Consider the following 27,940-nt stretch of genomic DNA (forward strand, 5'->3'; position numbering starts at 1 on the left):
AAACAACAGAATAAGAGAAATTATGTAATAATCACAATAGGATCCCAGCTACTAATGTCAATTTTGAAAGACATCGCTGCGACTCAAACCAAGATTTTAAATGTTTCGCATGGCACGGTCATTTATTTTGGTACGCTACTAAGCATGTCCGCGAGGTCACTTCATTGCACTATTGCCCTATTGAATCCAAATCACGTTCGCGGTACCAGGCGCTTTAGATCTACCGAAGTCGCATGTCTCGCATGTATATTGTATATCTATAGTCTCAACAGTACGATAGCAGTCCGTAGCGACTTAGGACTACTTTAAATTGATCAAAATGATGAGCACGCTACGCTACGAACCTCAAATGCATAAAATTGTCTGACACGTCATTGCTTGTATGATCTCTTATCCCGAGGTAACTAAACTATGGTGAAACCTATTCCGTAGTTAAGCTGATAATCAAGCTGCAAATTAAACTGCAGCTATATGCATATATGATTGTTTGGTCAGGTAACCTTCTCCAATATAGAAGTAAGGTCGTCGATGACGAATAGAAATCGAATCACGTAATGAATACTGACAAATCTCGAAGAGTAGTTACGGTCATGTTAGTTTCAATTGCTCCATTGCTATTGATACAGTGTTTGTAGTCGGGACACACGAGCCATGGCACTATACAGAAATGTGCTTTGCTGCGTTGTGGTTATTGTGATCACGATGCTGACGCTCAACATCGATCTGCGAAAACAATCCGACCTCGACCAAACTCCTTTGCAGCGGAAGAAAAGAGCAATAGGATATAAGCGTATGATATGCAACGCTTGTGCAGGTGGATATAGAATAAGATCAGATTTATTTGGCAGCTGCCAACGTGTTTGGAGTGTGTGGAGGGAGTAGCTACGGCAGGAACGGCTGGATCGCATCTCCCAATTTCCCAGCTAGCGCATATCCCTCGCGCACAAAATGCAACTGGACCATCACGGTGTATCCTCGTATGGTTATACGCGTGAGTTAATATACGTTGTATTTCTATGTTGTCGGTTACCTATGTGTGCCAATTGCAGTTTCACTTTGTCTTCATGGACATGGAAGGTGAACCGATGCAAAAAAGGGGAAGTTGCAATGCGGATTATCTGAGGATAATGGAAGGTCCAAAAGAAGACGATGAGCTTGTGGGTGGACAAAAGTATTTATCTTCCAACTTTCTTTTAATTTGCATATTATTTCATTTTATGAGCACTTAGATATATGAACCATAGTTTATGATACTAGCGCAGATTTACACTTTCACACTGGCTGATACTGCATTTGCAAAACATTCTATGAATCAATTGTCGTATTTCGGTGCGGATAAGTAGAGCGTTTCATCATGTATTTAATGCTTGAGATCGCTCTCGATCGAAACAGCAATGATCTGGGTGGTTTGAAAAAAACATTTCATGGTTTCGTATTGGCGCAATTTTAAAATTAATATGATAGATGGAGTTACGTTGAGACGTCACCAATCGGCAGTATCAGCATCAGTTTATTAATATTTTCATCATGTCAAAACACCACAAAATTGCGATACATTGAAAAGATAGGAAGGTCTCGAAACGACTTGGAGTAGTCTTTGATATCAGACACCCACCTTGGCCCTCGGCAAGCGATAAAAGCTCACAGCGAGCATCCTGTAGCAACTGTCGATCCACAATCAAATCATCTTGTTATATATAAATGTGTTTTACTAGTAATGAAACCGCAGTATTATAGGCCTAAATCAAATAGAACACTGCGTAGCATTCCGCACTTCGCCAATGGCAGAAACAACGTCTGTCTGCCCCCATTGTGGTGACGTTGTTATAGGAACGCTAGTTACTAGCAGTGACTGTGCTGAACCGTCAGTAGGATGGATAATCTTTTATTTCCAGGTATTGCGGAAACGACACCACATTCACTTCAGTGTTTTCGAAAACTAACAAGGTCTACATATATTTTGGTTCTGACCGAGACACTGAAGGACAAGGCTTCGCTGTGCGCTGGGAAGCGGTACCACCTCCGAGTAACAACTCTCTACTGCCCACTCGGAAGCTGTTTGATTTTGACTGAGGGTATTTAACAGAGGCTGAATTTGATTGCGATTTTGAACTTGTGAAGGGTCTCTGCACTGGTTGGGAGCAAAACACAACCGATGAATTCGATTGGACCACCCATAACGGCAAAACAAGATCGGGCATGTCGGCAGCAACTGGCCCGGTTACGGACCACACGCGGAAAAATGCTAGTGTGTAAATATGATCATGTTGATTGAGCAGTGTGTTAAAACCGTCAGATGTATTTTAGTTGGTGTTTACCTGTACACCGAGGCGTCGGGTGTTAAAGCCGGAGAAAAAGCTGGCCTAATGAGTCCGTTCATTCGTATAACCAACAAGAAGGGACAATGTCTGAGATTTTGGTATGTACAAATGGATGGAGAATTTTTGAATGCTATTCCAGACACCTAAGTTTGAGACTCTGATGGTTACGTGGCAATCGTTAGTCCCACACTCGAAGACTAATGTAACATGTCGACTATATTGGGAGCAAGTTAGCGTTGGTCTTACGCTCTGCCACATATCCGGAACATACTATCCTTTTGTAATGTTCAAAATCTTAATTTGGCATAGACAGAATTTGAAACTATATATCGATTGTTCGTTTTCCATGCTCTTTGCCCATTCCTTTTCATAATGACAGATGGGTAATATACTGGGGGATAGATGCAGGTCGGAACCTATCTTGGCATTTAGATTTGTACGAAATATAATTTGAAATTACTACATTTGAAGGTATCACATGCGGGGAGAAGCCATGGGAGTATTAAACGTGTACAAAAGAGAGCTGGTGTCGGAGAACAACTCAACGGATACTTTGATATTTACAAAATCCGGCGATCAAGGCAGACTCTGGAGAAAAGCGGACCTTAATGTATCGGCATCAGACTACAGAACGCAAGTATGAGTAGCCTTCATGTTTAATGCGCATTGCCAGTACGAGGACGTAACCGCACGAGCGAATAAAAGCTTTTTATCATCCGCGAATACTAACTGCTCTGACAACGCAAAGTCGATAACTAAAAGACGCTGTAAGACCCGCTTGATATTTTCAGTTCGTCTTCGAGAGCATCCGCGGAACAAGCTACACGAGCGACTTGGCCATCGACGACATTGAAATGCTTAAAAGGCCGTGTCCGAAGCCGTGGGTGTATGTACCGACGACAAAGGCACCGACAACTCAACCAGCTACGACAAGGAGAGGACGGAAGAGACCCGTCGCTATAGCAACGACGAGAAGACCGAGAACACTCCCCACAACATTAATGACGACGACTTCGCCAGATGTAAACTTACTCTAGCGTGGCTTGTTAGTTATTCAGATTACTTTCAACTCAATTTCTGTTTCAAGTGTTACTACAAGTGCAAAGAAGTCGGGAATTGCATAGAGAAAAGTTATTTCTGTGACGGTGTATACGTAAGTGTTACGACTTTCAATTTTTAACTTGTCCGCACAAACATCACGCTGAGCTCAAGATGTAGCCCAACAGCGCCACCGCTATACATGTCAGGATTTTGGGGGCATTGGGTATATCAGGGGTAGGTAATTATTTTGGCTTATATTGGCTTTATTTTTAATCTGGATTCCACATAACGTACGTCGGCTATGCGTAATCACTATCAAGGTACATAAATAAACAGGGTTCAATGTAAACACACTCTCGGTTTAGGTTATATATCTTATGGTGTTAGTACAAGAATGAACATTCAAAATTAGACTTTATGGTCTAAATTCCAAGCAACTTTTCGCGGACTGGCCAGAATTGCGCCGGGTGCCGTAAAATGTCCAGGTCGGGCGATGATCTCAATTATTTTCGAGTCTTTGTGCACAAGTTTGCCCACAACGTGCCATTTATGTTAGATGGTTATTATCGCATTGTGTCTTATCGCATTGTACGTTGTGTGTAACTTGTTCAGATGAAAATTATAACTCAATGATTGTTGTTGTTGTTGTCGTAGCGTGTCATTGGTTGCGCTTGATTTTGGAAAGTAGGCTACCCGTCATTTAACAAGTGAGAGTTGCACGTGTAGTTCCGTACTGTACAGTGTACATACCAGGGCTTTGGAGCAGCCGTAAATGTTGCATTGCTCCAGCTCCAGAGCTTTCTTCTATCATTAATCAGCTCCGGCTCTAGCTCCGGAGCCGCATTATTACCACTGCTCCGGCTCCAGCTCCGGCTTTGAAAACTATCGAATTGGACTGGCTATATGAGGGGTGGCCAACCCGCGGCCCGCGGGCCATATGTGACCCGCTAGAAGGTTTTAAATAGCCCGCGAGGTAATTTCCTAAATTTGTTATATTATCGAAAATGAATTGCACACATTGTGAACTTGCAAGGCCAACCAAAAATTTGATTAGTCTGGCCACGACACTTGGAATGTTGATGACTAAAATATCAGTTCCGACGCATTGGCAGATCCAAGGTCCAGTCACATTTTTAGTAAATCGTCGTACATTACAATAAACTAAAATAGTAGTAAAATTTTCCTTCACGCTTCGCGTGTTTAATTGTCCCACGAATTCTTGCTTGGTAGCCTATCCCCTACGGAAAACGAAAAACGCCGAATGTACCCGATTAAGTCTAACTATATTTCGCGTAATACATAGTGATCATTATTGTCAAACCGTACAATTGGCCAACAAGGTTGTGCTGATGATGAAATTGCAGGTATGCCGAATACCCACAATATTCAGAGCCATATCTAGCATACCGAGGTTCGGCGCTCATGTATGAAAATAGAACATTGAACATATGACTGCTCTGCTGTTAAGTCCCCAGGAACATGGTTAGTCAGAAAAGGTAGCGCCAAAGAGGCAAAGATTCTTAATTTCGCGAAGGCCTGCTGTGGAATTTTGTGAAATCATCAGATATGGTTGTTGCATATATAATAGCATCTTATGAAATACGTCGGAGCCGGAGCTACTCCTCAAATAACTGGCTTCAGCTCCAGCTCCGGCTCCGGCTGAATTTTATGTAGAGCTCCGGCCAGAGATGAGCGGATTTGAAATTTCTATGTCCTAATCCAATCCAAATCCGAACCTTCAAATCCAAATCCAAATCCATAACTTTTTCATATTCAAGTCCATGTCCAATCCTAATCCGATTCCAACAGGAAATTCAGAAAAAATACTAATTTATGCGATGGAGGGATTCGAAAATTTTCTTGCACAACCAACGATTCACTTGATTCAAGATAACTTAGTAACCATAATTACATTAATAACTGATCTGAATAAAGTTTGTCGCCATTCGCCACACGACATTTCAATCTCCCGGAAAATAGGTAAATTCAATCCAAATCCTAATTCGTTCTGTAAATAATGTCTAATCCAAATCCAATCCAAATCCGACGAAATTTCACAAATCCTGTTTTTTCAAAACCTAATCCTAATCCATGCTCATCTCTGGCTCCGGCTCCTGCTCCGGTGAAAATGCACGGCTCCGTGGCTCCGGCTCCAAAGCCCTGGTACATACCTTAGATAACAAGTGTACGGTTGTCAGTAACGCTGTTCATGAGGTTATATATGTTCATAGGACTGTTTGCGTAGGGAAGATGAAGATGGATGCGTAGATACGACAGCGGGTTCTACCACAGTTCGTTCTGCAACTAACGGTGAGAAAGCAACTCAGTTCCGTTCTGATTTCAAAGATTGATGTAAAAGGGAAATATTGACTTATCACAAAAAGTGCTTCTTACTCAGACTGGTCAACGTGGTCCTCGTGGAGCTCATGCACGGCAACTTGCGGCGGTGGGCGATCGGAGAGGGAACGCAGATGTCAAGGTGGAGGACCCTTTTCCTGTGTCGGGAGCTCGTCCGAAGGAGTCGAATGCAACACTCACAAATGCTTAAGTCCGTGTTTGTAAATCAATATTTCGTGAACCAATGACTGACTGAGTTATGATACAGAGTGGAATGATTGGCAAGATTGGAGTCCATGTACTTTTTCTTGTAATGGAGGCATAAAGACAAGAGCGAGAACATGTGACGGCGGTAACTACGGTCAGGTGGGTGACTTATCGATCAAAGTCATTCCCGCCGGTCAATTGCATGCATTTCCAATTTTACAGCGTGGATGCTTAGGACCATACATCCAAGTAGATGAATGCAACAAACAGAATTGTCCAGTGTGGAGCGATTGGACCCAATGGAGTCAGTGCGCAGCTACCTGTGGAAATGGCACAGTATCGCGCTCACGATCGTGTCAAGGCGGACAGGTACAAAATAATCCATAATGCCCGAAATTGAAGAGCTTCAAATGTCAGTATTCCGGCGATTCAGGCTGGTGATATTGGATGTCTCGGAAACGCTACGGAATATTTGCCGTGTCAGGATCCTACTAATCCCACTTGTGGAGGTAAGGTAAATGTTCCCTGATTGGTAGCAATACCGTTGTATATAAGGGGCACAGTACTAAATCAACCCATCGATTGCTAGTATGAAATTGGTGAATACATAAATATCCGCTTCTAAACCATATACTCTAGCGGTGTTGAGGGACAAAAATGACGTGATGTGATATGTAACGTCACGGTGAACAGATACGAGGGAAATGAATGGTTGCATCTCCCTAACCAAGCGACAAATGTGCCATGTGTTTTCACGACTCCAGTCATTGCTTGCATTTATAAGGGAACATCGATGACAATGCTCCGTCAAAAAGCGGGTTACGATCCTGTCGGGGCTAATTGAATTAAGCGTATACCAGAACAGCGATTTTTCGGGTTACCGCCATAACATGCAAGTCGACGTCAACTATATGTCACGTTGATATCTTGAACAATCGATTTGTCATTATGATCCATTACGAATATTATCACTTGTGACATGATCCGAGTACGATTGTACACCTTTAGAATGGACCCAGTGGTCAGACTTCAGCGAATGTACTCGAACGTGTGGCGTCGGGCGGCGAACCCGGTCACGAAAATGCCTGAACAGCGGAGAGATATCGCAAGGGTGCAGCGGAAGCAGCGTTATCGAAGAAAATTGTAACACAATTAGTTGTCCGGGTAACAATGTTTACTTTAATGTTGCCATCCCAGCAGCGAAATCATGAGTGTACGGAGGGTGGTGTTTGGGGACTATTATCCATGGCGTTAAACGTCATTGCACCTATTGCGCCATACTCGAATATAGTGCGGTGAATTCGTTGTTGATAAGCTATTTATAATGTGTTTGCGTTGTATATTACCATGCAATCTAATATCGCGATTGCTTTTAACCTTTCAGAGTGGACAGAATGGAGACCTCAGGCCGCATGCAGCGTTACATGCGGAAGCGGTATGCGATCGAAGGCGCGAAAATGTCTGCAAGGTGGCGTCGAAGTGCAAACTTGCGAGGGCGATGCCATGAAAGAAGAAGTTTGCAGATTTGAACCCTGTCGAGGTATGTTATACCGAATGCTAAACGATTGCTTTGTGATAATTTTATTAGTCTTTTAATGAAGATTGGGCAGATTGGGGCCAGTGGAGTCCGTGTACCAAATCGTGTGGGACTGGATTTCATGGCCGGCGACGACTTTGTATGATGGGTGAGACTAGGAGCACGGGCTGCGTCGGGACGAGCATTGATGCTGGACTTTGTAATACCGATCCATGTCCAAGTAAGCGTAATATAATCTGATTCTCTACCATGAACAATCACCATATCCACCGACCGTTCGTACCATCGTTCTCGATATGTTTCCGATATTATCAGTTGTAATCATAGTTAGGCCTATACAAGTTTGAATCGATGATAGTTACCCGTAATTTTCCAAGTATAGTACGCCCCCATGTATAATACGCACCCCTAAAATAGCATGCAAATTCCGAGAAAAAGCCTGTACCCATGTATAGTACGCATCCAGCATTTCACTACGTGAATAGTTCCGATTTAGTATACGATGTCATTCTGTTTTGCTATGTCACTGTTGAATAATCTTGACATAACGATCGCTGATCATTATACAATTAACGGGATTGTCTCTAAACGATAGTAGATAGCAGCCAAAGCCTCCGAGGGCGGCGGCACTATAGTTCAGGCTAGCGACACGATATCTTCAGAACGAGATCTATTACAGATGCGATTGCCAATCATTATACAATTAACGGCATTGTCTCGAAACGATAGTAGATAGCAGCCAAAGCCTGCGAGGTCGGCGGCGAGATAGTTTAGGCCAGGGGTTCTCAACCTGGGGGGCGTGAAACATCTGAAGGGGGGCGCGAAGAAGCGGTCACCTGAAAAAATTTTTTACGCTCCGCGCAATTTACCTCCAATGCCCGCGTGTTTCTTTCTATATAGACCCTATTTCATATTTTTTTATTCTCTCATCAATATTTATAACCGACCATACCACCAAACAATCTGTTGGGGTTGCTAGCATCCCAGTTGGATTTTGTGATATGACGATAAGGGGGGCGCGAAATTTTGCACTATCAAAAAGGGGGGCGTGTCTAAAAAAAGGTTGAGAACTACTGGAGGCCAACGAACCGACGACCGACATCTTGCGCACGACGCCTATTACAGATGCGATTGCTCAGGCGGTTATGTCGTGCGCACCAGGTCTGTTGTAGATGCGACTGATTACGCAATCGATTATATCTTGCACACATGGCCTCTTGTACATGTGTAATTGTATGTATATGCGATTGTTCGGGCCTGTCGTTGACGCGATGAATTAGCGAGAATTGCCGCGCGCGAGTACCTATTAGTGACCTGATTTTGCTCGCGTTCAAACGGCAAACCAACTCAGCAGGAGATCGCGTGCTTGTGCACACGACTCCCGTTAGTTGGCAACACGCTTTTCGTTAATTGGCAGCGCGTTACACTCTATAATACGAATTACTGTGCGAGATGACTGAAAGTGATGCGCGATTGGAAACAAACATGAAGAAAGGCGTTATTTCAAGTTTTTTATCGAGGGAGATTTTTTCATGGCTTGTTGTACCCATGCATAATACGCACCCCCCTATTTTAGGGCAAAAAATCGTGAAAATCTTGCGCATTATACATGGAAAATTACGGTACTTGAACTGTTGTAGCATAAGAAAAAGGTCACATATACTGAAATTAAACTGTTGTATTGAGCAGCGCCATTGTATTATTTATATAACAACGAAAGAGCTAATAATCACATTTCTAGCTGCTTATAGTGGATGATTATGATTATATCCATACATGCCCTTTACTCTCTTAAGTAATGATTTTGTTCACCGGTCCGAGGGGAACCTATGAAACTAACAAGTTTATTTCGGAGCACCCGGCGATCGCTATAGCGGAGCACCGGGTGACAAACGCATATTTAGGTCTCAAAGCTATGAAATTCTAATCTTGTCGCTCGTGATCTCCTCGTTAGGTAACCATCGATCGCTTGCGTAGACCTACCTACATGCCTGATGAGCTTATTCTGCAAATCTTCACGCGGCCATAATTTATAAAGGGGTGTTTCAACGGTTTAACAATCTTGCCTGACTGATGTGTTATGAGTAGGGCGGTTTTTTTTTACCACAGTATTATCACTATTAAAAACTAAAACTAAAAAAATCAAAATTTTGACTTTTTGTCACCTAAACAAACTGAATTTTGACCAAATTTTGACATAACGTATGCAAATTAGGTGTTTTCCCACATAATGTTGAAATTGTACCACTTATCTTCGTTTCTGGTTGGAACTGACTGTCCTAACGAAGTAGTTTGGCCTGAAAAAAAGTTTTTGGCTGAGAAACAGGCAACTTTTAACATGAAAAAAAAATATTTTAACGAAATCTGGCCCTATGAAGAATTCCAGTGGTTACAATATGTATTATGGTAGAAATAATTGAAAAATTTTGTAGTACAACGAGAGATACTTTCCTACATTCTTGGGTAGAAAGTGCATGTCCTTACTAAGAAGCTTGCCAAGGACGTCAACAGCAGCAGTTGTTGGCTGACAACACTCAAGTTGTGCGTACACTGCTGGTGCTGGTGACACACCGTGTTGCTTCATTCTTACAATGTTGTCTACATCACAATTTTTTATCATGGGCTTCTTAATATAAGAATGATGCAATGCGCAAGAAGTCTTTCTTCAGTTAGGATATTGCAGTACGTTGACAAAAACACTATGTCTAGTTATCCACCTATTTGTTTTATTTGGCCGTTTTTATGATTCACAAATAGCAGACAATTAGCCGTTTAGAACGGTAGGCCTGTAAATAGGCTACAAGCTGTAAAATATCAAATGATAAGTTCACCGACAGTGCAAAATCTACGATACAAACGAAATGCAGACGTCAAAAAATTTTGACTTTATGAAAAATTTTGACCTAACGCTACAATTTTGACAAAATGTTTATAAATTTTGACTTGTCAAAATAAAACCGCCCTAGTTATGAGACTTTTATCGTATTCATGTAAGCTTGAGCTTGTCTTTTAGTTGCAATTTGAATTCAAAATATAGTAGGTAGAAAAATTCATTGATATCCATATGCTCGATAATGATCAGTGCATACGGAACTGGAATCCTTAGCTACCATCAATCCAAGATTAATATCAAACTTATATATACATTTACGTAAGATGTCATGTCTGAATCATTCAACCTACCAAACCAGGTTTAATGTAGCCTTCGGCAATTCGAGAGCTTTGACTACGATACGCCGAACGTTGAACAGGCCCGTATCAACAGGAATGAGGATAGATTGCATTAGTTATTTCAGACGCGAGAGTGCCTATAGTTTAGTAATGCGCTGTTGCTGTTTTGTGTGAAGATGCACGGAAGAGTGACAGGATTAGTAAGCAGGATCACGAGCATTGGAGAGGTACCATAGTAATGTAAATTGTACCGTTTTATAACAATAGTTTTTATACATTCATGGGTATGTGCAGGCAGTAACAAATATCTTCAATCCGTTAAATATTTCAGTCGTTGATAATGAGGTTAGGGGTCACCTGCGGCGTAATTTATACAATACAACTTTTCGCGGCCTCTTCGGCGTCCTCTTGGTCGTCTTGGAGTTCCTGTAGCGTAACATGCGGTCAAGGCAAGAAAGTACGGAGGCGAACATGCGAAGCCTTTGAGCTGGGGTGCGACAACGGCGAGTTCGTTGAGCAGAGCACTCCGTGTGCGTTGAAGCCGTGCGGAGGTGAGTACACCAGCCTATGCGGCTGTGTCCATTGTCCAAATGTCCAATCATTGTAAAGCTGCGTAAAGGCCTACCTGCTCTATAAATTCACGCAGGACTCCACTGCTTTGAGGGTATTTCGGCGTCGGTCGGTGGATTTGAGACTATTAACACGTTCCAATTGCGCAAATGTGATGACATTCCGCAAGTACCCGCTACTCGCGATCCGGAAGGCAGAGTAGGCTTGTTTTGTGCGACGACCTTGATGAAGGTGGAGAGAAACGGAATGATTTGTGAGTACTAAGTATCTGTTTATGAATGTAAGAATGGTCTTGCAACGTAGTCTTCATCGTAGTATTCTCCTCGCATTGAACTCTAATACACAAGCTATACAAAAGAGACTGTGACTTATCCTGATCCTTTGAGACACCGTGTAACGGCTTGCAAAATCATTCCAAGAGACAAGCTAAGTTAGTGGCCGATTACGGCAACTGCTCGGAAAAATGCCGACATCCCCGTGGAGACATTCAATTATGAATTGCTCAATCTTTATGTAGCTAACCACTTTCGTTTTTGACGATTTCAATCTATTTTGCAGTCATTATGCATGTAGTCTGTTCACTGTAATCTTGGCCTATTCATCCGTATAGTATAAAAAATAATATGTCCTGACCCAAATTACTATCCCTGATACATGCGCTCACTCTTTCATAAAAGGGAACTACTATTCTTTATTTGCTCGTCCCACACAAGTATACTGAACTGACTCTGCTAGACTGCTACGTGTTCTTCGGTAATGGCGAGTATTGGCGACAATCGCGTAACACTGAAAAAACGGCATGTGACGTAAAAATCGAATTTCTTTCCAGTCGACATGATTCAAGGAACGTGCCTAAACGAGGAATTGTGTACTGAAGTGAATTGCGATCGTTATAAAAAGATGATGGGCATTCACAATATTAAATCGTGCGAGGTGCGGTGCTGCGGGAGAGATCGCTGCAACAACCCGAGACTGTATAAGACGAAAAATGATCCCGCAAATGAAAATGCTACCAGTGAGTATTCGGTTTGGGACGAGTGATGCCCATAAGTTCAACTTTCGTCGGGAACTTGTCACCCCGATAGGTCAACAACGGTTATATTTTATATATTGCATGTTACATTGAAACGAAATCGTTCGCAACGATACCTAATCATAAGGGCTTTAGCTTTATGAAATTGACTCGTAAACGCTAGCAATTGGAGAGATAGATAAGCCGTATTTTTCACGTATTCAATCTAAAAACGTGATTAAATAACTATTGGTGATATGCTGCCAATTACCCGCTCCCGCGTGCACATCGAAGTTCACTCTTTTAGCCATGTGCACTGGACGATAGAATAATCGCAGAAACTAAAACATGGACGACGATAAAGAATATAGATATATTCGTACAGGTGACGGGTCTGAAATTATACGACACTTATTTCCATGCATTAGTCCACTCGATTCATCCCAGATAAGTAATTTTGACTCTCAATTTCTATAGATCCGTGTGATGACAATCCATGTCAGAACTCAGGCTCGTGTATCGAGAAACAAGGCAGCGACGGAGATTACCTATGCTCATGTCCGCCTGGATTTTCTGGCAAAAACTGCACGGAGGGTAAGACACGACTTCGATGTGCGTGCAGTTACTCGACACGAATGCACGGGACTTTGCTTATTTCAGAATCGCAGAGAATATGTCACACCGGCGTATCGACACGCAGTGCAGACGTGCCGGTCGGGACCCCTATGCTAACAACGGCGTGTCAATCCCCAACCGACAAGTGCATGGTGGCGTCGCTGGCGTCATACGTCGATGGGATACCGTGTAAGTTTGTATAAGTGCTGTTATTGATATAGTCTTACTTTGATATGGTGATTGCGATTCCTTAATATGTATCAGAGAGAGAGAGAGAGAGAGAGAGAAAGAATCCTTTATTTGTCAACTGTGCAAATAAACATTATATATTAATGTTCTACTAGTTACTGACGAATACCCCTGAGGCCTTAACAACTGTCACCCGAAAATATTGGGGTTTATTTCAACATGAATATATTATTCAATATTAGGGCTGGGCAAAATCGAGTACCCGGGTGACTCGATTCTGAATCACGCATTTTGCTTCGAGTCGAGTCGAGTAATCGAGTATCACTTATTATGACGTCATAACCGAATATAGTATTTCAAAGTACAAATATGTACCTTTTATGCCACCACAAATAATATAATGCTTGTTATCAGTCACATTAAAGATAGCTAGGTATTTTTTAGACCACACTGATTTAATTTCACTGGGTGACAATGTTGTGGAATGATCATGACTTCAGAAATGCGTTATTCCCGGTATCTATGTACTATATGTATTGTATGCTACGGTACGACCAGTCAAGGTTTCAAGGCTTCGTCTGTGAAAATTAGTATCGAAACTATAATTCTTGTTGATAAATTAACTTTCAGCGGCGAGGAGCGTATAATTTCAGTACTCGAAAAAATCGTATTTTACTACTCGACTCGAATCATTAAAATTACTACTCGATTCAGATTCGAGTACTCGAATCATTATGCCCAGCCCTATTCAATATTATCAATTGTATATTGTAGTTCTGTACTTCCAAGAAGCTCTAGTATACATTACAAAAATACAGCTCAATTAAATTTCATCAAATATCATCAAATAGATGAATGGCTCGATATAACGGTCTCATTAAAGTCGAGTCACCCAGGCCAGGAGCATCTTACGTATAAAATAAGTTACACTCAAAACTAATATCTGAATGAATACGATAAGAGGTATCTATAGTGTATTCCGAGAATATTGGATTCACACTCATGTTGTAATGGTTTTCCAGTGTACGTCGACACAGCTCAATGCGCCAGTCTGACGGTATGCGAAAGGCTGAAGTGCGCCGATCTCACGAATTCCGCGAAACAATATGAAATTGCGTCATGCAAAATCGAATGCTGCAGTGACGACTATTGCAACAACGTCCCTAAGGCGGTAAGCAGCATATTGCAATTGCTTCTCGTGTTGAAGCGTCATAATGTCAATGAGTTCTCAAATATCAGGATGGAATTCTTCTGTACTAATCTGGTGGTACCGGAGATCAAAAATGCGATATCTATTTGGAATATCACCTACTATTATAAATAGCATCTAAATTGAACACTAAGTTGGTCAGAGGTGGTCAATCTAGTCAGCGTTGACATTTCAGTGGCAGTAGAAATAATGCTTATTTTTCTATTCAATTTCAAGTGGAAGCGAAAATTTCCATAATATCTCAAAACTACTTCAAGTTGAAGTACAAAATCCAAAGTCTTTAAAATACTCGATTAAGTAGCATCAACAGGTAGATTTGGTCGGGATTCGCTTACTTTTAGCATTAATCGGAGTTAGCTATTATCGGAATTGTAAAATTCGCGAATAATGCAAAATGACTAATAACTAGGGATGGTGTGAACGTTCGCGTTCTGTGTGTGAACCTCAGAAATTTTGAGACTCACGTTCGCAAACGAACCTTTGTAGGTTCTGCGCTGTGAATCTTCTTCATACATAACAATTTTTCACGTAATTATAACATCTTTGGTTGAAATTCTTTGATGCAAGGTGCTGACGGCATCAAAATATCAACACAAAACGAGCATACACCTTGCCAATCTCAGAAATTTTACTTGCTTTGGTACAAAGGCTTACTCGAAATATTCAGCTTTCCAATTGTGAATCTTTAGTGACTCTCTGCTGTGACCTCGACCCGCAATCACACAATATCACGAGCGAAATACAGTACATGTAGGCAGTCAGTGAATGATGCTTATTCAAGCAATCATTGACATTGATATATAGATTACGTCGTTGTCTAATGTAAAAAATCCTGCAGGATACGGGATGATATGTTTATTGTGTCATAAAAATCAAATTTGAGCGATTAGGGTGCTGGCTACTGAATAACTTGTGTATGCGGTTATAGGTAGCAAGTATAGAAACCCGACTTACACTCTGCTCAATATCAATGTCGCAATAGTCAGTCGTCTAAAACAGCATAACCACGTGAGTAGGTACTGCAGGTATAGAAAAAACGACTTGAGTATACGTAATAAAAGTAGAAGTACTTCGTTACTCACCACCCCCACAATTGATTGGCATTCTCCCATGTTATCGATGTTAATCGCTAGATGCCGCCGCTTCCAACCACAACGCCATATTCGCCGGCAACGGTGCGCCCGCAACGCTCGACGACAAAAAAGCCAAGACTTTCAGCCAGACCAACAAGAAAACCCGTTCGACCTGTCCGGCGGACGACAAGGAGACCGCCGACAACTGCGCGTTTCACCCCACGTTTCACTCCACCTTTCACCCCACGCTTCACCCCACGTACCAGGTGGTCCATCACACCGGCTACCACGGCCATGGCGAGAACCACAGCGAAACCAACGACCGTGGACACATCAGGTTGGTGGTGCGGACATACGTGGACAACTATATGGTTGTCTAATAAGATTAATTAGAGCGAAAAGCCGATAATGTACTTCTAATCTAACTTGCCGAATGTTTCTATTCTGTTATTTAGATTATAATATAATTTCTGGTTTTCCTGAAAATGCTACAGGACTACTTGCACACGGGGGGTGCTCATGCTCAAATGTATAGGTTATCTTTTCTTGGGGTATAAGACTACTCATTAACAAAGGCTTTGTTAAATATCCAGGCACGCAGTGGTCAAACGCAGTCGGTTCGCATCGGTTCTACAATACTGTCTCTCAGGAAATGTTATGAGATCAGCGAACCGGTTAGCATTACCGGTTACTGTCAATGAATTTAAGAAACAGATCCGACTGAAAATGATGTAACTATTATGATAGAGCTGGCTGACCAAAAATTTGAATCCAACCACTGCGTACATCTGAACGTCCTTTTAAGCATAAAGATGGTACATGATATGCTTTATCACTGCTTGCGAATTTGGTGGACTGTATAGGAAGTAATAGAATGGTAAATTTGTGTCCCTTGTGGATGAAACCAGTACTTGCCGAATTGCTATTACGGCCACATCATATATTTTCGCCATCACACCTCCTATCAGAATAAAGGTTCTTGACACCTCATCAGATGACAAGAATTATTTTAGGGGTCCGTGAATCGTAATTAGTATATATCGTATTTTGATTCTCTTGAATGTCTTATCTCCAACGATTCTGTCCGGCAGGGAAAATGGAAATCCCATTTTTACTTCCCTTTACGTGACAGTAGTTCATTCTTCCGCAGAAAGCCACACTGACGCAATTACGGGCTGATGATGTAAGCACGACCATTACGTCTGCCCGAGTCACACCGCCTTGAATATACATTTGGATAATGCCTGTTGCCAGCAACCCATCGACATTATTTCCGCTCAGTTTGCGGGATAAATCTGAAATGTTCCCTCTCTTTTCAGGACCACATTGGAGTAAGTGGCAGAAATGGCAGACCTGCACCCACCCCTGTGGTACCCATGGAACGAAACGGAGGTACAGATTCTGCATGAAAGGAGCGCCCGGCGTGGAAGGATGTATGCCACGCGACGGAGATCAAGAAATAGTACCGTGCAACACCGACGCCTCCTGCATACGTGAGTATATATGAGGATGATACGGCGATAGATTGGCGTAGTCTTGTCTATATGCTCGCCATGTAAAAAAGTGTGCATAAATGGAAGTACAGGGAGAAAGTGTCAGGGGCGTAGCAGAAAACATCGACAACGCGACAACGGAGCGGAGCGATCACACCGCCACATTGTGACGCAATAAGCGGAAATGGAGTCATATGACACAAAATGTGAAATATTTGGAGCCAAAGGCGCATGTTAATCCAGACTATCACGTCCCTGCTATAGGTGTTGCGACTGCTGTAGACCGCGTGCCCGTAAATGTGTTGTGGCACGAGGATAAGGCGCTGTGGGGTATACATCAACTAAGTGATAGTTTATTTGAGTGTCAGAAATAAAGTTGTTCGAACAAATCATCGGCACGTTTTATTCCAATCAGTGCCTCCCAACCTTTTTGTTTGTCCCTCTAGACAAATTATTAGGTCTGCGGATCACTGCCTAATTTTGTCTGAAACTCAATTAACATACTACTGACTATTGTATTAATTTGCTACTCAACTGCAGTACTGTGTCAAATCGTTGTTGTTGCTGTCGTTTGAAAAAGAAAGAACCAACAAAAGAAAACAAAAATCGAATACACCGTTGGCATAAAAGTTGAATAAACAATTGACATAATACTAAAATATAGAAACTATAAAATACTGCAGAAAAAACACAATTAAAGACAAAATAGGCTGACAATGAACCCGCTATAAACCGCTACAAAAAAGGTGACCTAAAGGGCCGTGCCCAAACTTCTTCAACGTAAGAAAATATTATGAGAGGGTTGCATTTCCTGAACTAAACAACTAAATTGTGGTTGAGTTTTTGACAATGCAACATGCATGTCATCTTTAACGTCCAGGCGATTTCGATTTAGTATTGCAGTGTAAAGTCAATTTACCTACATACTGTAGGCAGCAGCATAGATTTATTTCAATGCATCCCGGTACAGTTTATTATCGCGTGTTTGAGCATAAGACATGTGCATTTAAAGATAGAATGAAAGTAAAAAACGGATTCTTGGGATACTTGTCACGTAAATGATCAACATATACATTTGTTACTCAAATGAGCTGTCATCCAGCCGAGTATTTACCAGAGTTTTGGTACTTAGATAGAGAAAGTCCTATTAAAAGCCTCAGTCGAAAAGTCGCGAGGGAAATATATCACTCAAATCTACTTTCCACTGCAACACCAACGGGGTGTACAAAGTCTTCAACTTTCCGAACACGATAGTATGCACATTTTGTGGTTTATTTTGTGATATATATACAAATCTTGTCATCACTATACACTATACAGTGTATACACCTTAAATTCAAGGTGTGTAGTTCAGTGTTGGGATCAAGTCACTACCTTCGAGTCACGAGTCATTTCGAGTCATTGCACATTTTGACTCGAGTCAAGTCAAGTCAATCGATTTTCAAAGGTGACTCGAGTCAAGTCAAGTCACTCGATTTTTGGAGGTGACTCGAGTCAAGTCGAGTCAAGTCAAGTCAAGTCACGAGTCAAGTCAAATTTCAAGTCAAGTTGCCTTTTCGAAGTATTAGGCATGATTACGTCATTGCAATTTGCTAGCTGTCTGAAATACAGATTGAGTGGTCATTAATTCCGAACCGATAAACGAATACAGAGTTAAATATACTCGCAAGAAGACGCTGTATCGCTCACATATACGTAGAACTGTTGAACTTTGTATTTGCATATCCTCAGTTTATAGTTACCACCCAAAATAGAGAATAGACAAACGAATTGATAAGATGCAACACATTACCCATTTACAAATTGATGATACAATTCGAGCCTGCGCCAACGGTTGAGAACTATATAAACTATATTCAATGTCAATGAGACGAGAGGTTTGGTTAAGGTAAGAACAGAGAACAGAAATAGACATTTCGCTATTTTATTACTTTAGTACTCGAGTTACGACAACGTAGGCTAAGCTGTAAGCTTCGATTACTTCGTTTGCGGTCAATTTATTTGTGAGAGAACAATCGAGACTCAGTGAAACGCACAATATTTGAATGATTATTCGCTCTCACGGGTTACACCAGCGTTTCGCGAACAATCCGAATATATGCAAGATACAGTGATTTTTATCCAGACCGATTACTTGATGACTTGAAATTGACTCGTGAATTTTGGTCCGAGTCACGAGTCAATCCACATTTCTGCTACGCCGAGTCAAGTCAAGTCAAGTCATTTTAGCAAAGTGACTCGAGTCAAGTCAAGTCATGCGAAAAAGGTGACTCGAGTCATCCCAACACTGGTGTAGTTACGCACCACATTTCAACATATGTTATGTGTTAGACAATATTGTGTGTATCAATGAACATCGCGAAAATGTTGAACAATCCAAGAGGTTTGTTTTGTTCAATTTAATCTCAGAAGAGGTGTATCATACTGTTTATTATTTAAAATCGCATTTCAGGATCATGTCCTTTCATATCATAACCATGTTTTTATCCATTCAAGATAGCACAAGAATTGCAATACAACGAAAAGGGAGGATATTTGTAATTTTACATCTTCGATTTCCAATTTGCATGTTGTATACATGAAATGCGATGATATTTTTAGACAGACACCAACGAAAGGGGACTCTTTTGATACCGTATCGCAAACAACGCTTGATGAAGGCTATTCATTGGCGACTTTTACCCATGAAAAAGATTTCTTTTTGATATTAGAAGATATATTATCGTTTTCCATGTCCAATTCCAATGCGTGTTGTATTTCGATAATATATGCAATAAATCATATCACGTGCTCGTAAATGTTCTGTAAAAAGAGAGATCTGCAAAAAGAGAGAGTCTCATTTTCGTCTTATCAATATATTAAAGTCCTAGCAATTATCTGACTACGGCTTCACCCGCAGGTTGGCGGGAGTGGGGACACTGGCAATCTTGCTCAAGAACCTGTGGTGGAGGAACTCATGAGAGGCGAAGAACTTGCGACGGTGGTGCACCCAACACTGGGGACTGTGTCGGCGATTCTATAGAAAAGCAGACCTGCAACGATCAGTCATGCGATATAAGTAATGAATTGACATATTATTGGTGATAACGACAAAGATAATACCTAAAATTGTACGTTCTCGTGATTTCACTTCTTTGGTAGCTCGTATTATAGTCACTCCATGAGGTATAGGCCCGTTGCGTTATGGCGTATATAGAGCTGGTCCTATGTAGATTGTAGATCCTACAGACCTTACTCATTCTTACATCGTTGTAAAAAATAATAAAAACGACAGGCTGCAATTGCTAAGAAGCCGATGGGCGAGATATGGTCGTTATTGGTCCCCGGTTGACTTTGACGCTGTTTGAGCCTTCACAATTTATTCTATATGAATGCTCTGTGTTTTCAGCGACCACGACAAAGCCTCCAGTAACACGCTCTCGTGGAACAAGTATGGGATATACGTCTTATTGTTAAAAACACTTTCGTAAAAGCAATATTTCTTTTATCTAGTATGGGGTAAATGGTCGGATTGGAACCCGTGCAGTAAAAACTGCGGACTTGGAACCCAACAGAGAAGGCGTACCTGTATCGGTGGAAAGCCTGGAACTCCTGGCTGCAGAGGTCGAATAAGAGAGGAACAGGACTGTAGCAGAGGACCCTGCAGTAAGTACCAAAGATTCCATTGGGAGTGCGAAGTTGACGACATTTAATTCGGCGAAATTAGTACTCAATTGGCTGGAATATCAACTTGCGTGGGTGAAAATGGTCCTGGTTTATTACGTCCCACTTCAATATATGGATAATGGGATGCATTTGCTTCAGATTATTTCCTGTTTCAATGTGGTTCGTGAAACTCCCTCACACTGAATGAGCGGTTTGCATAAAATCGTGCTGTGTTATAATAGACTGCAATTCAACTGTGTGTTGTGTATAGATGTGACAAAAATTCGTGAAATGTTGTTTTTACTTCCCAGCTACCGCCACTACAGCAACAGCCGGAAAACTTAAAGGTGAGTGTCTATCGTAAATATCTTTATGATACATATATGTGAGGATATTATAGGCCATAGTTACATCCAGATAGGATCGGGGTTTAGATTTAGAGAAGTTGCGAGGCTATTGTCGAGCGTTACGCCACCATGTGTTGATGAATGTAATACATATTATTGTGATAGTATTTCATACTGGCTAACCCGATGTATGAGTCTTTTCTTTACCTTTGGTATACATAGAAGTGGTTTTGTATGGTCAAAAAGGGCATTACTCGGCTGGTATTGCCTTCTAGTAAGGAAACTGCATATGGTTTCATTGTAGTATTGTATATACCCACCGACTCGTGTTCAAACTAGCAAGTCATTCAAAACAAAAAGTGTCAACATAGAGTTTAATGGAGCAAGCATTCAAAATAACACTCACTGTTCACCTATATCCCTAACTCAAAGCAAGCGAACCCCTATGTTAGCTTGGCCTTGCTAGACCTTAACCCAGGGCCGGCCAACCCGTGGCCCGCGAGAAGGTTTTGAGTGGCCCGCGAGGTAATTTCCGAAATTTCTAATATCATCAAAAATAGATTGCACAGATTGTGAACTTGCAGGCGACCCAAAAATTTGATTAGTCTGGCCGCAACACTTGAGATGTGATGACTAAAATATCAGTTCCGACGTATTGACAGATCCATCAGCCATTCACGTATTGGTATATCTTCGTACACTACAATAAAGCAGAATAATTTGCGATAGATTTATCAAAGGTAAAAATTTTCCACAAGCTTGGCGCAACATGTTGTCACTCGATTTCTTGTTTTTAATATTGTTGCCCTTTTGTGAAAATGGAAGAATACCTAATGTATCAGAGTGAGTCTAACTATATTCGCGATTACGAGACAAAGTGTCGTTCAACATATGCGACATTGCCTTTGCGCTCGCAGTAAGACCGTCGACTATGAAACCTAGGCACGAAATGATTGACGTATGTTGGTCGCAGCTTTCGATATCGATATGTCCATGCGCCGAATAGCCCAGTCCTCGCAAACTTAGCGCAGCGATATACAACATGCCCGCAACATAGTCAAGTGACAATATTATTGACATATGAACTTCAAAAAATTTCCGCGCATGGCGCGGCCAGTGGCCCGCGAAATATTTCGTCAATCGAATGTGGCCGTTTGGCGGAAAAGGTAGGCCAGCCCTGCCTTAACCAAACCCCTAATCTCCAACCCGTACGGTACGGTATAACATAAGCATATACGGCCCCTAACACTAACTATTTTATTTTGAATGCATGGCTATTATGAGCTCGATATATTAACAGTAACTATTACCCCGATATCATAAGCACCAACTATTTAACAATCACGATGACGCACCGCGAAACCAATCATATTTTGGAACACTTAGGCTGGGGTGTTTGGACGGACTGGGGTGCGTGTAGCGTGTCATGCGGCAAAGGCACAAAAACGAGAACAAGAGAGTGCCATGGAGGAAAACCAGGCAGAAGAGGATGCCGCGGTAAAAAGAAGGACTCCAGTCCGTGTCAGTCCACATGTCCAGGTTTGTACCGCAGAGCAACACAACATGGTGATCTTGCCACTTTTCCCTTACATAGATAGTTAGGTACAGAAAACTGTATTATTAGTGACCATCTTAGATAGACTCTCCCCAAATAGATTAAGGTGTGTAATACACGAGGTGGTCAGCAACAAATTGTATCTACATTTTCGGAGTACTCAGTAAGGCTTGGCCGCAAGTGGTTGTGAAATTGTCAAAACAACTGGGTGGAACTATCCATGCCCCTGTATCGCGTCACCTGAATATAGTTTAGAAATTTTCGATTGATTGGTAAGAGTGTGTGACCCCTCGTCAAAATCTAACTTTTTAATATACTTGAGCAGTTTTGAGACCTTCATTTTCTGGTTCCACTTAAAGCCCTTTTGACACGCCTTGGTAAACGAAATACTTCAACTTGTATTTAAAGTAGAAATCAGGGGTATTTAAACTGTATATATCTATATATCTACAACTATAACGTTTTATAGATTGCTGGTAAAGATTTACGGAGTTTCACTTCCACTTCAGCACCAATGCTGACAGCTTTGACCAAATCTGTTTAATCGGATCACGGAGATAATTTAAGTTTTGTTTCGGCAATCTTGACATTGTTAGTCGATTCCGAGCTATGGCGGGGAGACGCAATCCGCTCAACTTTGAAACCATTCTCGTGACCTATCGTGTTTAGCTCTCAAGCCATCGACGACCGACTCGGAATGCTTTGAACGGAACGTGGCCGAGGCCAAGAAAGTCGGGAGATCGTGCCCGCGAAAATGTTCTACCGACAAAGCTTGCGGCGATGACAAGAAATGCGTATGCGATGGGTGGTGCGGTAAAACATGCCAGAAGACAAGTGAGCGAATTTCCTTGTCCGCTAATAAGAAGCCACAATCTACCGTGGTTCTTTTGCTGGAGCGAATAAACGTACCGTATATTAAAAGTACCACTTGAAGAATATCTTGGAAGCATAATTAGTCAATGTATAAAATATTCTTATTAAAATAAACACGAATATTTTCGCCACTGGTAATCGCCACCGAAGTAGAAGTTTCGGAAGAATTTTGTATGTCCGACTGTCGATATACAAAGTTCTGAGATCTCTACTACGGCTGCTACAGTTGCTGACGATTACCCCTGACGAGTGTCAGCCGGAGATATTCGGGGTAATTCCAATATCAATATATCATCCTATACAAGCAATACTACTACAAGTCAAGACAGGTTAACTGTGAAAGATGGGCGGATTTGTGGCACATTTATGAGTAACACGGTCATGTGAACTGAGCAAGATCATTTCTGTATTGGAAACACTGCGATGACTCGAGAATTCTATGGTCAGTGGTTTTGGGCACTATACGCTTCATTCGCAGAGTTTGAATCACAATTGTGAATATTTCACCGGCTAATTGAGATGTTCAAGACTCTCGCGTGTTACCATAACCTATACTGTCGGAACCGTCTATTTCTAACTGCTTATACACTGGCTGCAATGTAATAGCAGCTCCACTTCGGCTATACTGCGTGACCTCCGTTGTGTAACGATATCTGCGGAATATTAGGTAGGCTACTGCTACTGCATGAATTCACGAATTAGATCCGCCACACGATCTACTCGTGATTTCCCCTGATGCTGACTCTCTCTATCTTTATTCTACGTTACTTAGCCAAACGCTGCAAAGACATCAAACCCAAGAAGAAGAGCAACGAAATTCTCTCTTGTTCAAATGGTAGAACTGTCGGTTCAGTTTGTACATTTTCGTGCAAGAAAGGTCTGGAATTGCAAGGAGACGCGGTGGTGATCTGTCAAGGCATCTCTAAGTGGACGAACGAAAAGGAACTTCCGACCTGTGCAGGTGACATATTATTTTCAAACATGCCCCACATAAAGGCACTATATATGTATGTATCCTTATCTTTATACATCTGTGTATTATTTGTAATGATTCGATTCGAGTAGATTCGACTATTGAACTTATAAAACTCGTTTGTAACAGGTATGATCGAAAAAGATCAAATTATCTTTAATGCAATGTCTACCTGCATGTAGTTATTTTATTTACGCCTGTAACACAGCTTGTAGTATGTAGGCTACTTAACGAATAGAAATATCTTGCGATAACCAGCATTGCTCAGCTCACGGTAGGTCTGCAATAGGCTATCCACTTCTGTAATTCATATCTCATTATAGCGAATGTATTCCCGAAGCATCAATTTTCCTTATTCACGTATTTGTAATTAGTGTTCGGATTATCCATAGCAGTATCTAGAAAACGCTGGTAATACTTCGACACCTTGGCACCTCACAGAAGAGCTTCGCTATGAGCTGTTTAATCCTTACAGAAGCAAACGATCCTCCAAAGCCGCCCAAATCGTGCAGAATGCGGAACAAAAAACACGACGCCTGTTGCGGTGCCAAATCCTTCAATTCAAATTCCGCGAAATGTTGCAATGGCGTAGTGAGGTATGTTGACATTTCATAATATAGTATCGGCAGCCTATCAGGGGTCAGAGTAGATAGCATTGCTATACGCAAGTGAAAGTAATACCATAGATTTTTACTCAATTACTGCAGAAGTAGAAAATGAAGATAAGAAAAGCACTCTAGTGACTATACTTTTAAGAAGTTTTTTTGGTCGATGGATCGAAATTTCAAGGGCCATCTTGGAGACTAACGCATAATAACCAATGTCACCACAGATATAATGCAATTTTCTAACATATTTTCGGTTACCGCGATACGGGGGCTCATTCGTAAATACGCTGTCAGGATAATTTCACTCATCATATACAATGTTCTTCCCAATTCTCTAGTAGTTGCTAACGATTACCCCTGACGAGTGTTAGCCGAAAATATTCGGGTTAATTTCAATATGAATATACCATGCAATTGTATATTGCAGTTCTGTAGTGGATATGTGGTACCGATGGATCAAAAATTGCAAAATGATCTCTGACCCCCAAATCTTCAGCCGAGAGTAGGAGATCTTTTGCTGGCTCAACACTTTGATCCAAGCTCTACCTATCGCGGAATTTTTGGTCAATCTAATAATTGGCCACTATCTGCGCTCGCAGTTTGTCTGTATGTTGTTTGTTTCTATGACGTCATAACTGGTTATATGCAATGTAGCTGGATGCATGTTTTTGAAATTCTCCATTCGCTGACGATAGCCCCTCAAGAGGGTCAGCTCGAAAAGCTTTGGGTTTTAATATATTTCTGCCATGACTATATTATTAAAATGTATATTAAAGTTCTGTACCCCAAAGAGTCTCTACATTTACATGAATATCCGTCTTTAAAAAAAATGTTTATGAATGTTCAAAATTTGTTGCTCGAACGTATCATCGGTTCCCACCCGGCGACCATGGGACCTATGAGACATACGCTCAAAAATTGTAGACAAATTCGCGTACTGTAATCACGGGATTATCACCGAGAATTTTTCAAGTGTTTTCGGTCCCACTGTCTCATCGGTACCACATCTCCCCCATCTAAGAAGCTCTTCACTCATAAAAGTGATATAAGTATATCATCCTAAGAGTGCCATCAATTGAAGAAAATCTAATGTGTTAACACGGACTAGAAATGGAAATGGAAATGGCCTGAAAACGAAGTAGAAGTGGAAGTATAGTCTACAAACATAAGCGCTCGAGTAAGTGGCACAAGCCGGCAAAACCTACTTGAGTATACTCGGAAAAAGTAATGGTGTTTCGTTGCTGACCAGTGACCCCCGCTGCCGTAACCACACGGTGACTGTTGAGATTATTTTAGATTTTCATATAACTGTTACGTCTTCTTGCAGTCCCGCGGGTAAGAGTGCGACAAAATGTTGCGCCGCCAAGCCCTACAATCCACGGCAGAAAGGCTGCTGCAAGACTAAATTATTCTCGGTGAGTGTTTCTTTGAATATTTATGTCCGGACAGGCTTATTCCTGGCGGACAGAATGTTATCAACAGTGCTGGGCAAATTCCGAATCGAGTATCACGCATGGCAACGTCACAAAAGTATATATCAGTGTTTCTCAAACTTTTTCCTTTGCGTACCACTAACTTGTTTTTCACCACACGGCGTAACACCTGAGTTACTTATGTCACTTGAATGTACCGGTGTTTATTGATTATTCCTGTTAGTACTATACCGCAACACCAACGGATAGCAAGAAAACGCTATTTAATGATATAATGGAAACTGTCTTTTATGCAGAAGCTCGCCAATCCGAGGTATGTCAGTACTCTCAGCCGAGCGAGATAGTGTAATGGTTATGCGTCCGGCTTCTCGAGCGGTAGGTCGTGGGTTCGATCCCCGGCCGGGTCATACCAAAGACTCGAAAATTGGTATCCGCAGCTATCCTGCTAGGCGCTCAGCAATCACGGATAGCATGGAGGAGAAAAAAAACGGGGGCGCAGACTAGATGACCTCATGGGGCCGTATCGCAACTCCGTCGTCAAAGCATATCGATGGTGCAGGCGAAAAAGAATATCATCTCTCTCTCTCTCTCTCACAGCACTCTTCGCGTACGCGTAGGCTACTACCTAAAATGCTCTCGCGCTCCACTAGTGGTACGCGCACCACAGTTGGAGAACCACTGTATGAATGATTTGCAAACTTCAAACACGAGGAATATACACTTTTTGAAAATGCTTTGGTTTGATCACGGCTTCACATATATGTCATATCCACTGACTAAATTGCGTAGCCCTATTCTACATGTTTCGAATGCTGCGACACGACCAATCGAGATTTACAGCCTTCCACAATGGTATTTGGTATTGAAACTATAACTATGGTTGATGATGATGAATTCACTATTAGTGACCAGACGCTCGAAAAAGTCATCTGTCACTGCACTATTCAGTCATTAGAATTAATACTCAATTCCAGTTAGGGTTGCATTTAAAACAAATGGTGTTTTAAACAAAGGCTTTAAAAAAATGGTGTTTTTTTCAATTTGTAAAATTATGCCATGATTGTGTAAATACTGTCCAAAAACATGTTTTATGAGCCCACGGACAGTTACCACCCGATATAGCCGACGTATATCGATATGGGATGGTTGGAACCCTCAAAATAGTCGGTTCAACATTAATAGTACGGATATTTTGACAAAGGAGCTATATTTACCCTATATTTCTAATTGTCAATGTCAATTCACCATGTCGTCACAATTGAATATTTGTGACGTAATGGCTTCAAAAAAAATTATAAATTAGGGCCTTGTTTTAAACATGTTTGTTTTAAACTGAATTTTGTTTTGAATGCAACCCTAATTCCAGCCTTATAGTTATCAGCTTTATCACTTACTCGTCGAGCGGTCTTTCAATTAATTGTCTTCATATTTCAGACTTCGCGGCAAAAATGCGTGAAGGGCCGCATCGTGAAGAAATAACTCGCAGCCGCGCTTTCGGCGAGAATGATTGCCACGCGAATAACGACGAAGAAATGAATGCGCGCCATGACGCACTAGTTACGATTCGCCGCGCTTTTCAAGCTGTCATGCGCACAAAATATTTGTTCGGTCGCACTACTTTTTCATGATTGATTCCCAATAGAAAACGTGATTAAATTCATATTGTACAATTGTGCGAGTGTTTTTTAATTGGAAGTAAATGGATAAGTGGACTTGGAATTGCATACCTA

General features: G+C 41.5%; 1 protein-coding gene across 2 annotated transcripts; it reads left to right on the top strand.

Moving 5' to 3' along the window:
* The first annotated feature begins 601 nt into the window (after positions 1-601).
* LOC145444522 (uncharacterized) lies at positions 602-27,880 on the top strand. 2 transcript variants are annotated; one of them, XM_080322508.1, is made up of 27 exons: positions 602-790; positions 849-991; positions 1,050-1,171; positions 1,896-2,026; positions 2,087-2,248; positions 2,308-2,419; positions 2,793-2,958; positions 3,113-3,343; positions 3,409-3,474; positions 5,594-5,672; positions 5,761-5,910; positions 5,968-6,065; positions 6,129-6,275; positions 6,340-6,415; positions 6,915-7,070; positions 7,291-7,446; positions 7,508-7,663; positions 19,676-19,834; positions 20,165-20,206; positions 20,269-20,421; positions 20,733-20,768; positions 22,155-22,307; positions 22,993-23,157; positions 23,969-24,157; positions 24,645-24,765; positions 26,105-26,192; positions 27,645-27,880. In XM_080322508.1, the coding sequence occupies exons 1-27, from the start codon at positions 652-654 to the stop codon at positions 27,687-27,689; spliced, it is 3,441 nt and encodes a 1,146-aa protein (XP_080178634.1). In that variant the 5' UTR covers positions 602-651; the 3' UTR covers positions 27,690-27,880. The 2 variants fall into 2 exon arrangements, with proteins under 2 accessions (XP_080178634.1, XP_080178635.1); XM_080322509.1 differs by lacking the exons at positions 602-790; positions 849-991 and having other exon boundaries at positions 1,050-1,157.
* The last annotated feature ends 60 nt before the right edge of the window (positions 27,881-27,940 follow it).

This window comes from Botryllus schlosseri, chromosome 8 (assembly GCF_051294905.1).
Source record: "Botryllus schlosseri isolate E-star chromosome 8, Bs_hap1, whole genome shotgun sequence".
In the NCBI taxonomy this organism is placed as follows: Eukaryota; Metazoa; Chordata; class Ascidiacea; order Stolidobranchia; family Styelidae; genus Botryllus; species Botryllus schlosseri.